Below are 12,174 nucleotides of genomic sequence, written 5' to 3' on the forward strand. Positions count from 1 at the left end.
TGTTTGCTAGAGCAGACCCTGAGCAGAGGCTCCAGTTTGCCTACAGCCCCCTGCTCCCCTGCAGGTGCCTGGGGCTTTCCGCACCCTTGGGGCCACAGTGTCCTGCAGCTGCATGCCGGGGGCCATGCTGGTGTGGACTGGGCTGTTTCTCTCTCTCTCAAGGCCTTGTGCCTTGCACTGCCAGGTCACAGCACTATCTGTGCTGCCTTGAGAGCTGCACCTTCCTCCTTGGCCTTGGCACGAAGAGAGGACGTTCCCCAGGAAGGGAAATGCCATGAATCAGCTTCCACTTTTCTTGTTCTCTGTGGGCAGAGGAAGCTGGAGCAGGCACCACGGTGCAAAGCACCAGGGGCTTCCAGTGCCTCTGGCAAAGGCATCCATGCCTTCGCCCACTTCCTCCCTCCCCTCCTCTCCCCCCCCAGTAAATCAGTAAATCAGCTCTGCCTAGCACAGAAACGCCTGTTGTTCAGGCACTGCAAAAACACTCTTTGTACTTTGAATAGGACTCTTGAATGCGAGGCAGCACGCCAGGCGCTGCCACAGCAGTATCAGCCAGCCCGGGTGGTGCCAGCGTGGACATGGAGGCATTAAAGCCCCAGACTGCTCTCGGGGCAGGGGGGCAGAACTGGTGCTAGGGGTGCGGTGCGGCCCCCTGCCTGCAGCCGGGGCTGCCCCTGTCTGCTCCCAGCTGCTGGAATTTGGGCACGGGTGCTTGGCAAGTCCTCGCCTGCCTCATGTGGGTGCCTGCCCTTGACAGCCAGCCTGCTCCTCACCCGCAGTGTTTTTATGGTTTTATGGTTTTGGAGTATGGCACTGCAGCTTGTGTGTCCTGTGCAACAAGCGTGCATCCCAGAGACGTGCCCGGGGATGTGCTCCCTGCCCTGGTACAGGGCGACCGAGCGTGGGCACCAAGCCAGACCCCGTAGAGCAGTCCCTGCTCAGCCCGTGACCTGGACACACCTGCCCTTGCAGAGCATCCCGCTGGCATGGCGAGCCCCCATGCTGAAGAGCTGCCCGCCGAGGGCACAGCCGACCCCGACGCACACATCTACGAGGAGGTGACGCTCTGCGAGAGGATGGAGCTCAGCCAGCGCCTGGCTGTGGAGGAGCTGATCACTACCGAGGCCAGCTATGTGCACAACCTCCAGCTGTGCCTGTCGGACATCCGGGCACACCTCCAGCAGAAGCAGGTGAGGGGGGCTGTTGGCACCTGTGCTGAGGCTGGGGACTGTAGGGTGAGCCCATCAAGAGCAGTGAGGTACCTGAATCCTGGCAAGGCCAGTGCTGAGCATGGCTCCGAGGTCACCGCCTGCTCACCCTGTTGTTCCAGCCTCCTGAAATGCCTCCATCAGCCAAGGTCCTGGGTTGGACGGTCATCAGGTCTGACCCAGTACAGCCATCCTAAGGCACTAAGTAGTACCTCTGTAATGTTAGAAAGGCCTCATTGTCCTGCTTGGGAGCAAAGCCAGCTCTCAGTATCTCCAAATGCCTCCTGGAATGGAGCATTTCCAGCTCCTCAAATGTCATGAGAGGCAGCTGGAAGGATGCTGGTGCTTGGGAGGGTGGGTGTGATTCCAGGATGCAAGGTCCACCTTCACCTCATTTATTTGGCTTGTTCTGGGGCAACTTTGTTCCCTTCAGCTGCCTGATCTTGACCTGGAAGGACTCTTCTCCAACATTGACGACATCCTTCACCTCTCCAGACGGTTCCTCAGGGGACTCGAGGCCACAGCTGCGCAGGAGCACGATCAGCTGCTGGGCATCAGTAAGTAGGGCGGTGCCAAGAGCAGATTCATGCCAGCAGCCCCTCTGCAGCCAGGGGTCTCTGCTGGATTTCTGACCTGCAGAAAGCGAGTGCTTGGGGGCAGCGTCAGGCTCAGCCCAGCAGGGGTGCAGAGCTGGCTCAGTGTGTGGGACAAGACTCCTTCCCATGGGAAAGGAGCAGCCTCTCCAGCCCGGCCCTCCTTCCCCAGGCACCCTGTTCCAGGAGTTCAAAGAGGAGATGGAGACTGTCTACAAGATCTACTGCACCAGCTATGACAATGCCCTCCTGCTTGTGGAGAGCTACCGCAAGGACCCCAGGCTGCAGGAGGAGATCATGGATACCCTGAATGCAACGGTGTAGGTACCTGCTGCCGAGGCCACCACCTCCCTCTCCGTGGTTTGCCTCCTGGCCTTGCCCTTCTAAATAAGCCGCCTTCTCGGTGCCCAGGAGCATGCACCCATGCTGAGTGCAGGACCGTCATGGCATTGCCTGCTGTAGTTGCTGGCAGCCTCTCCTGCATCCTCTGGGACCTGCCAAACTGGCGCTACAGCCTGGGGGTCTTTTATGGCAGACCCCAAAGCAAGGGATGGGGTGGCACACACAGCCCCTGCCTGCTCCTCACCCCCACATTGCTCCCATCCAAAGGGCTGTGCCCACAGAGGGCACGGACTCCCCGGCATCACCAGAGAGACAGGCTGGCCCTAGGGGACTGCTGCTGCCCTGTCAGCACGGTCATGAGCACTGCCAGCAGCAGACATGGCAGCGGAGGAGCCGCTGGGGTTTCCTGCTGCTTGGAGCACTGCTGACATGACTCCTCAGGCTGGTTGTGCAGGAAGGAGGGGCACTGCCTGCACACCCCATGCCTGGCAGCTGGACAAGCCCAGCACTCTTCGGGGAGGCCAGGAACCCTCCTGGGGCTGGCACTGCCTCCGGGATGGGGGGGACAGCAGCCCCTTGCCAGCACTGCCCAGGGGGGCACAGGTGGCGGGGAGCTGGGGTTCATGGCCAGAAACCCCACTGGGGCTGCAGGCACAGCTCACCTGCAGGTTCAAGGCAGCAAATCTCTCCTGGTGCTGGAGAGGCTCCATTTTCTCCCCAAAATGCTTGCAGAGAAGCGTGGAGAAGCAGCAGGGCAGGAGGGCTGCTCTTTCCCATCGGCCTCATGAAATTCCCCTCTCCGCCAGGCCTCACACGAGCGCCTCGGACCTCAGCTTCTTCCTGGTGATGCCGGTGCAGAGGGTCACCAAATACCCACTGCTGCTGGGCAAGATCCTGGAGAACACCCCCGCTGGCACCAGTGCCCACCAGGCCCTCGCCGCGGCCGTCAGCGCCATGGCCCAGGCCAATGCCAACATCAACGAGTACAAGCGGCAGCGGGAAGTGGGTGAGTGGGGGCACGGTTAGGGCAGGATACATGGCACTGGCAATGGACTTGGTGCCCGGGAAGCCTCAGTCCAACCTTAGTTGTGTCCTGGTGTTTTTGCGTTAATTCCTGCTCAAGTCCAAGCTCTCCCTTCCTCTTGCCCTTTGGTGGAGCTGCAGCAGGGGCGGTGTGCCGGCAGCTCTTGGCACTGTGCTCATTAAGGGGGCTGCAAGGCACCGCTGGTGCTGCTCAGACAAATGCCACCCTGGCCAAGCTGCAGGAGCAGGGTGGCAACCCGGGGGGAGCACAGAACTGGTCTGCCTGCATTCCCTGAGCTGGGGAATTGGGAGGAACAGTCCTGTCCTTGGGACAGGAGAAATCAAGCTCCCCACAAACATGAACTTGCTTTTCTTTCTGGTTTTCATGGTAATTTCCCTGGGGCTGCCCTTCTTTGATGTGGGTTGTGCTTATCCTGTTGATCAGCCCCAGCCTCGCTGCTGTTTGCACCTCGCAGTTTCCCTGCTTTGCCAGGCTGCCAAGGATGCTCTTACAACTTTTCCAGCCGTGTCTCATTTTCCCCTCATTCCAGCAGCTTCCAACCAGCTGCCCCAGCATGCACCGAGGCCCCTCAGGCTGCGAGGCAGGGCCAGGACAAGGGACACATCTGCCTGCAGCCAAACTGCCAGCACACAGTGCTTCATCAAACCCAGCATGAGCCAGGTCTGCTGTGCTGGGTTAGATCTGTATCTGCCCGGGCTGTGGGCAGGATTTTGGGTCCCTGCTGTCCTATGAACAATGAACAAAGCACCCTCAGGGTCCTGTGGGTGCTGTAGGGGAGGGCAGTTGTGTGAGCAGCCCCTTTGCCCGTTCCCCTGCAGAGCCAATGCTGGGCCCCCGGGGACGCCTGGCCCCTCACCAACTTTTTTCCCTCCCCACATCATGTCTGCAGCGACCAAATACAACAAGGCCGAGCACCTGACGCTGCGGGACCGCCTGGCTCGCCTCAACACCCACTCCATCGCCAAGAAGACCACGCGTCTGAGCCGGCTCTTCATGCACGAGGCCGGCTTTGTGAGCAAGGTGCGAACCTGCCTGTCCGTGGCCAGCACCCGCTGCCCCTTCCCTGGCTGCTTCTGGCACTTTCCTCCCGTCCCCAAGGTGGGGAGAGCCGAGCCTGGCCAATGCTGACTCCCAGTGGCCCGTGCTGCCATACGAGCCTCTGTCCCACTGCCAAGTGACCTAAGGGTGGCTCCTGCTGCCCCATTGCAAGGGTCAGGAATGCAGGTACAGAGCTTCCTGCCTGCCTCTGTGGGAGCTGCAGATGTTAAAGGGGAGCACCTTGACCTCCAGAAGCCCTGGAGATCCTTGGGCATCCCAGCAAAAGCAAACAAACCCAGTGGCAGGGACCACTGCTTGCAGCTGTGGCATTTTCCCCAGCAGCACCACAACCCCATGCAGTGCCCTGTTCCCGTGTGCATCCCACACACCCCAGACCTTGGCCCTTTTCAAACTCCTGCAGCCCCTTAGGGTCTCCCCCTCCTCATCCCCCAGCTTCATTACCCCTGCCTGAACCCTTCCCTGGCCTGCCTGAGCTAGGGACAAGCTGCCCTGTGTCTTGCAGACGGAGGACAAGGAATATGACAACCTGGAGGAGAAGTTCCAGAGCGTGGCATCCAGTGTGGCTGCGCTGAAGGAGAACGTGGCATCCTACATGGCACATTTAGAGGTAAAACCCTGACCACTTGCAGGGGAATGGCCCCATCCAGGCCTCAGAATGCATTTCAGAGGGTTGCAGAACACTTCCAAGCAAGGAAACAGCAGTTGGAGGTGTTCAGGGACTTTCAGCTCTCAGCTAAAATGAATTGTTGTGCTGGGGGCTTGCACAATATCTGAGGATCGCTCCTGTCCAGGGGAGGTTAAAACAAAGACATTGTCAGCAGAGTTGGGTGTCTACTGGGAGCAATCAGTCCTTATGCTGATCATTACTGCAAGGTATCAAACAGCTGAAAGTGCTAAATGTTGTTCAGCCTGGAAACTCTTGCATTAAGAGGCAGAAGGCAGAAGTGTCCCCAAATCAGGCACGACAGCAGACTTCCTTTTGGAGGTGCCCTGGGTCAATAATTGCTATGATTTTCTCATTGAAATCCCTCAGGGCATCTGAAAGAAATGAAAGTATGAGTGATGGCAAAGCTTGCAGTCCCCAGACACTATTATCAGGAAAATCTCAGGAAATTGCAGAGGGTTCAGAGAGCAGAAATGCGAGGGGTGGAAAGATCTTGTCATGAAAATATTGAGAAAGGTTCCCCAGGTTGGATGGGGACAGAGGAAAATGGGACAGGAAGACTCCCTGGAGCCCAAAGAGTGGGTAAAAAGGACAGAAAACAAGAGGATGGCAATCTGCACACCAGTGAGATGTGGCAGGGTCTGACTGTTCCCCAGGACATTGGGTGTGCCTGGAAACCTGCCTGGCACTGCCCCTTGGGGAGCTGCATCTCCATAAGTCACCTGCCTGGCTTCAAGCAGGGCATTAGAGGTCTGCAGACAGGCCTGGCAGCCTGGGAAAAAAGCTGGGGTAGGAGTCATGCTGGGATTGGATGTTGGGGAAGGTGCCTGCTGTATTTGTGCCATGTCTCTTTCCCTCAGAAAGCTTCTTGCAGCCATCCCAGGGAGTCAATGAAGACATTCCCGTACCGCAGGGGTGGCCTGGCCTCTCTCCACACTGGCTGGCAGGGCTCTGTGTATGCCTGTGCCCCCAGCACAATGCAGAGGCAAACCTTGCTTCAGACATTGCCAGGAGCACCTCTGCAGGGCTGGGGAGCAGCACACAGAGCAGTGGTCAGAGCTGCCACCTCCTACTCACAGGGTCAGTCCCTTTTGTATTTCCATCTCCAGTCCCTTCTGTGGCAGGGAGGGCCGCAAAGGAGAGGTCACCTTTCCCATCCCACCCCTCGTGCTCTCCATAAATGCTTTGCACACAAACAAAAGGAAGCCCCAAAGCTGCTGGAGCACCAAACCCACATGTCAGGGTGGCGTGCCTTTGGGAACGTGGGTGTAGGTGAAGGTGGTGGGCTGGTGCTGGGCAGTGCCTGGAGGCCAGCCCCCATCGCTCCCTTCCTTTCAGGCGTTCCTGGTGCCGGCCCCACACAAGCAAGAGCTGCAGATGGAGGAGGGCCCTGCCCAGCAGTACCAGCACCTCGCAGAGCACCTCCACCGCGCTGTTTTCCCTGAGTTTGTGAGTGCTCCTTCCCTGCAGGTCTTCAGGGTCACAAGCAAGCAGTGCCAGGGCTGGCTGCTCCCCAGGGGCAGGGGAGCCAGAAATTGAGGGTGGCCCCAGTGCAGGGAGTGTCCTCAGCAGCAGGCGCAGCCCCGGGGTGCCTGTGAAGCCCTGGTTTTGTGTGGTGGCCAGGGTGACTGCTCTACCAAGGGGCTGCTTTGGCAGGCATCCCACGTGGATGGGAAGGACACCTCGGGAGCTCCACACTCCACACAAGCCCTCCACCCAGTCCCCCAGGCCTTTCCTAATGCACAGGACAGTGCCCCATGCAGACTGCTGGGCCTGCTGGGGTTCACATGGAGACTTGGGTCCTCTTGCCCCACAGAAGCAACGCCTGGACAGGCTGGTCTGGCAGCCCCTCTGCAGCCTCTCAGAGATGCTGGTGGGGCCACAGCAGCTGGTCAAGAAGCGCCTGGACAAGCTGCTGGACTACGAGGAGATCCAGGAGCGCAAGAGCGAGCTGGGCAGTGTGACGTACGATGAGGAGGCTGCCATGAACACCTACCTCGCCATCAATGCCCTGCTCGTGGCCGAGCTCCCGCGGTTCAACCAGCTGGTTGTGCAGCTCCTGGGGCAGGTGCTGGGCTCCCTCTGCGTCCTGCACCAGGACCTGGCTGCGGAGGTCCTGCACGAGGCAGAAAAAGAGCTGAAGCAGGTGGGAGAGGCTTTGGCGTGGGGGCACATGCTGGTGTACGCACTGAGCCTGACCTCCCTTTGGGCCGTGAGGGCTCTGAGGGCTTGCTGCATCCCCAGCCTGCCCTGCAGGCACGCAGCTCCCTGCACAGCACTTGTAAGCGATCCCTCCTCCCCATCAGCCAGGGAAAGCCAAATTTTCTATTCCTCGCTGCCAGGAGCTGTCCTGTTCTCTGTTGGAGGGTAGCACTAGTAATTCACTGATGTGGTGCTGGGAGAATCAGTGCTCACTCTGAGCGCCGGAGAGCTCTCTGCTGGGAAGGGGAAGGAGGAGGAGAGCTCCTGGCCTGGAGAAGGAGCATTGCTTGGGCCCCCAAACCCTGGGAGATGCCTCCTGGGAGGCCTCACCCCACAGGCACTATGAGCCTGCTGTTGGCAAGCGATGGCTCAGCTCAGGGGTGAGCATGGCCCTGACCTGAGCCGTGACCAAGACGAGGACGTGGTGCAGCTGGCATGTCCCCAGTGGTGGGGCTGGGTTCCCCTTGCTCGGCCTGGGGGCTTGTGCTGCAGAGCCCTGAGCTAGACCCTCCTTTGTCCCTCAGGATAAGGTGTTAGGCTGGGGGCTCAGGACAGGACCTGGGCACTGCTCCTTTGGGCGCAGCCCAAGGGCTCACAGCCAGAGGGCAGCAGCTCTTGTTGCTGAAAGGGGATGAATCTCAGCTGCAAGGTGCATCTTCAGCGCTCCGTTCTCTTGCTTTGTCACCTCTTTTCTTCTTGCTCCTTCTCTTCTGACCCTACCCACAGCTCTGTGCGTCCCTACAGGCCCCTCTGACCTCAGGGTCTGTCTTCACAGCTGCCCCATGGCCACATGCCTCTGCCTGCTTTCTGGAGGCTGGTGGAGGACACTCTGCAGCAAGCTGGTGCCCAGCTCCGTACGTTCACCCAGGCATTTGAGACGGTCACACCGAGCCCTGTGACACAGGTAGGAGCTGGGAGGGGTGTCCTGGTTCAGCAGGACTGAGGCTGCATGGTGCAGGACATCTCCCGGGGGGAGGCTGGCTCAGACAGCAGCACAGGAGGTCACCGCAGCCACAGTGTGCACATGGAGCATGCACACGGAGCACCTCGGCCTACTGCGTGTCTGACTAAGAGCTCGTATGTCTCTTGCTCCCCACTAGCCCCTGACCGCTGCCGAGGAGCGGAAGGTCCTTTCCCTCGTGAGCAAACACGGCCCAGACAAACTTTACCAAGTGACAAGCAATGTCAGTGGCAGCAAAGACTTGGACCTGACCTTGCAAAGGGGACAGATTGTGGCTCTGCTGCAACGCGTCGACACCAAGGGCAACACGAGCAGGTGGCTGGTGGATGCTGGAGGTACTGCAAGCACTGCGGGGAGGCTCTCCCTGCCTTGGCACCAAGGTCAGAAAACAAATCTGAACCGTTTTCTCAGCTTGGATGAAGCTGGCTCAGACCAAACACAGCTCTGCTTTGCCAGCTACACATGTAGCCTTTAGCTCTAAACCTTGGGTTTCCCCATTTGTTCCCTGTCGTGGGTGGGAAAGCGGAACCCTGTGCATGCAAACATCCTGAAACCCCTTTTTTGGGGTTTCGTTGCTTGATGTTCCCTAGCAATGGGTCAGTTTAAGCAGGGCTCTTGTGCCATGCAAGGCAATAGCCAGGTTATCCTCCCTTTCTCCTCCAGCTAGCCCTACATGTGTCAGGCAGCAGGGCTGCTTGAACAGTGTGTATGTGCATTTCCTCCAGGTCCCCGAGGGTTTGTGCCTGCTGGCAAACTGCAGCCCTATAGCCCAGTGCAAGGCCAGCAGACCGGGACGCAGACGCCAACCCAAGAGAGTGTCCCAGACAGAAGGCGACATTCATACACATCACCCGAGGCTCCCAGGCCCCAGGTGGCCACGTTCACCCCGGCTTTCCAGGTGAGAGTGGGGGACACCCCCTGGGCTGTTTCTCACGACCCTTCTAGCTCAGTGCTTGTCCCTGCGTGTGGGTGGGGATGTGGACCTGCTTTTCCAGCACATGGGATTATATATATGTGTAGCTGTTTGCCTGGCTGGAGTGGCACAGCTGGGATTTGCCTTGCTGGGACCTGCTGTGGACAGAGCAAAGCAAGTTGTGCCTGGTGGGATCCCCACCGTCCCTCCACTGATGGCAGGATTGTGCTGCCCTCTTGGAAATAGCCTCTGTGTCCCCTATAGATCCTGCCCTGCCTGTCCCTTCCCCTCTTGCCTCCTGTTCCCAGCAAGGGCTCCCTCCCCTCCTTCACTTTCCACAGATGGTCGCTGGCTTCTCCTTCACCGCCAGGAGTCCGCATGAGGTCAGCCTGCAGGCTGGGCAGCCCGTGGTGGTGCTGGAGCCACATGACAAGAAAGGCAGCAAGGAGTGGAGCCTGGTGGAGGTGAACGGCCAGAGGGGCTACGTGCCCTCCAGCTACCTGGTGACAGTCCCTGTCCAGGAGCCCATGGGCTGGAGCGTGCCTGTGTGAGCACCACCAGCCCAGCACCCCAGGGCGCAGGCTTCGTGCTGCTCTTAGATGAGAGCCATCTGCTTGGCACCCGAGGAGCTCCTCACAGAGATGCTGGAGGGGGGTGGCTGCATGGCCCTGGGCTGGGGAAGCAGCAGGATATGGCCCAGGGGATGTGGGCACAGGCACGGAGGTGGAGAGATGTGTTTTGTGCCAATGGGCACAAGGGCTGGAAAGCAGGAGGGTGACATGTCCCATGTGTGTTTGCTTACTACTGGGAGACATAGAGGGAAGGCTCAGGATGGAGTGCCAGCAGGTGGCTGCAGGTTTGCAGGGGTTTGTTGAAATTTGTGTCAGTGGGAAAAGTGTCCCTACGGGTGGTGAGATGGAACTGTCTATAGGTAGTTCAGGTCCAAGCTGCAAAGGCTGCAGTGCCACAGAGGGGTGAGGGGAGGTAGCTGGTGCTGCTCATTTTCTCTCCCAGCCCCAAGGGGTGAGCTGGGCTCTGCAGTACCAGCTATTCCTGGGCCAAACCTCAATGGCCATGGGACCTTACCTGCAGGCTCTGTCCCCAGGAGGTACCCTTGGACGTGGTGTGAGGCTGTGGAGCACCAACGTCCCTCACTTCTCCCAGAATATTTCCCAAACCCTTTGCACTCATTCCTGTCCCAAGCCTCGAGCTGCTCCCTCAGGGTGAGCAGAGGGCACAGGTCTCTTCCAGCCTAACCACAAGGAAAAATAAAGGGCACAAGAGTGCCTTTAAATAGCACGGTGAGGACACGCTCTCCTAGGAGGAATGCTCTGGCCAGGCAGGTGGAACATGCTTGTGACCAGGGACAGGGGGATGGTGGGCAGGGATGGCTCCTGGCCAGGCGCCGGGGCCAAGGTTAGGCATTGGAGCAGGGCCATGCCTGTGGCAGATGCTCCCAGCCCGGGGTCTCGCCATGCCCAGGGCTTTGCGGGGTGGCTGCTGCTGCCTGCATCCTGCCCGCTGCCCTGCAAGTTGTTTGGTGCTGGTGCAGCACCAGGGCTGATTCACATGCCGGATGTGGAGGCATTTGGATGGTGTCCACACACAGGGTGTGCCAGCAGGGATCAAATCTGACCTGCTGGCCCCTGGCCTACTTGTTTGTGTGCTGGGGGGTGCACAGTGGTCTAGGCAAGGCCGGTGTGGGTTAAACTTCTTGCTGGCACAGAGGGGTGCAGAGCCCTGGGAGGGTCTGCAGAGCCAATATGTTGGCCTAGGATTGCATTAGCTTCATGAGCATGAATTGTGTGCGGAGCAGGAGCTCCCTTTGTCCCCACAGTGGCCCCAGGCAGCATGCTGCAGACGTGCCCTGCCCCATCTTCCTGGTGTGCAGGATCCAGCCCTGTACTTGGGGAGGCACAGAGCTGCTTCCCTACCTCTCTGCCCGCTGCTTCGGCCCCAGGGACAACAGCATCCCTCATTCCCTTGCTCTGGTGGGAGGAGAGAGGCAAGAGAGCTAGCTGTCCCTGAGGAGCAGGGTGCCAGCACAGCCATGTTCCTACAGGCAGGCAGTGGCTGCTCAGGCTCTGCTCTGCCCCTGCCTTATCTCTGTGCCCAGGTGTGCACAGCCCCAGGGGCACAGTAGGAGGCTCGGCAGGCAGGAGCCACAGTGTGCCTGCATCTGGGCACACTGGGGGCAGGCAGGGATGGCCGTGAGACCAGTCCAGCCAGCACCACGAAGAGGAGAGCAGCACCCGTGGAAGTCCCAAGCTGGGGTTCCCAAACCCTGACCCATCCCCACACCCCAGGGTGCAAGGAGGGGAGGAAACATGCAGCGGTGTGCAGGGAGAGGGGCTGAATGCAGGAGACGGGTGGCCCAGGAGAAGCAGGACCCCCAGGACCTGCCAGGAAAGCTGGCTGTAGGGCCAGAGGGGGGCTGAGCCCGGCAGAGTGTGGCCCTGGGGCTGGGAGGTGGGAAGGAAGGCACGAGCAGCGCTTCTGGCTCCTGCCTTGCACAGCCAGCACCTGAATTGTCTAATAAAGTGTGAAATTGCTTTCATGCTCTGCTACCTTTGCTGAGATGGACCATCATTAAGGCACCTCCCTTCCCAGCCAGCAGCCGGCTGCTGCCTATGTCCCTGCTGTCACGGCTCTGCCAGATGAGCCATGGGCTCGAGCTGTGCCTGGCTCAGCCCAGCAGCAGTGCTGTGCCTGCTGGTACCTTCAGCCAGTACTGAGCACCCTTGCCTCCTGCTCAGCCCCTGCCCAGAACATTGCGCCCAGCATCCAGCTGGCCGTGAAACCATGCCACAGCGCTGGGACAGGGGCTGCGGACCCTGTCTTTCCCCCTGCCTGCCCTCTGGATGCCCTTGGGGATGCCAGGAGGTGGTGCTCCCTGTGCCAGGTGCCTGGAGCCCTGCTGGACCCTTGCTCTGGCACTGCAGGAGAGCAGGGCTGTCCCCCCACCGTGCAATGACTGATTACCACCGAACCGCCGGCATGTGAGCAGGGACCATTCGCTGGCCTTAATAGCAATAATCAATCATCGCTCTCCTGCTCCAGGCCTGGCTGCTATGCGAGACTCTCTGGGGCTGGGGGGGCTGCTGGGGGCTGCAGTGATAGCAGGGGGACGTCCCCTGGAGGGGACACAGAGGTCTTGTGGTGGCTTTTCTTCCACTGGGAGGGCAGT

At 59.7% G+C, this 12,174-nt stretch overlaps 1 protein-coding gene across 1 annotated transcript; it reads left to right on the plus strand.

The window, feature by feature from the left end:
- Positions 1-986: 986 nt before the first annotated feature.
- On the plus strand, positions 987-10,184 carry ARHGEF37 (Rho guanine nucleotide exchange factor 37; the record flags this gene model as incomplete). The annotated part of the gene is made up of 12 exons (XM_084295117.1): positions 987-1,190; positions 1,642-1,765; positions 1,974-2,121; positions 2,950-3,149; positions 4,078-4,208; positions 4,750-4,854; positions 6,250-6,360; positions 6,728-7,057; positions 7,889-8,017; positions 8,214-8,409; positions 8,800-8,972; positions 9,329-10,184. The coding sequence occupies 12 exons, from the start codon at positions 987-989 to the stop codon at positions 9,536-9,538; spliced, it is 2,061 nt and encodes a 686-aa protein (XP_084151243.1). The 3' UTR covers positions 9,539-10,184.
- Positions 10,185-12,174: the final 1,990 nt, after the last annotated feature.

The sequence above is a fragment of the Netta rufina genome (genome assembly GCF_964035555.1).
Source record: "Netta rufina genome assembly, chromosome: 14".
Classification (NCBI taxonomy): domain Eukaryota; kingdom Metazoa; phylum Chordata; class Aves; order Anseriformes; family Anatidae; genus Netta; species Netta rufina.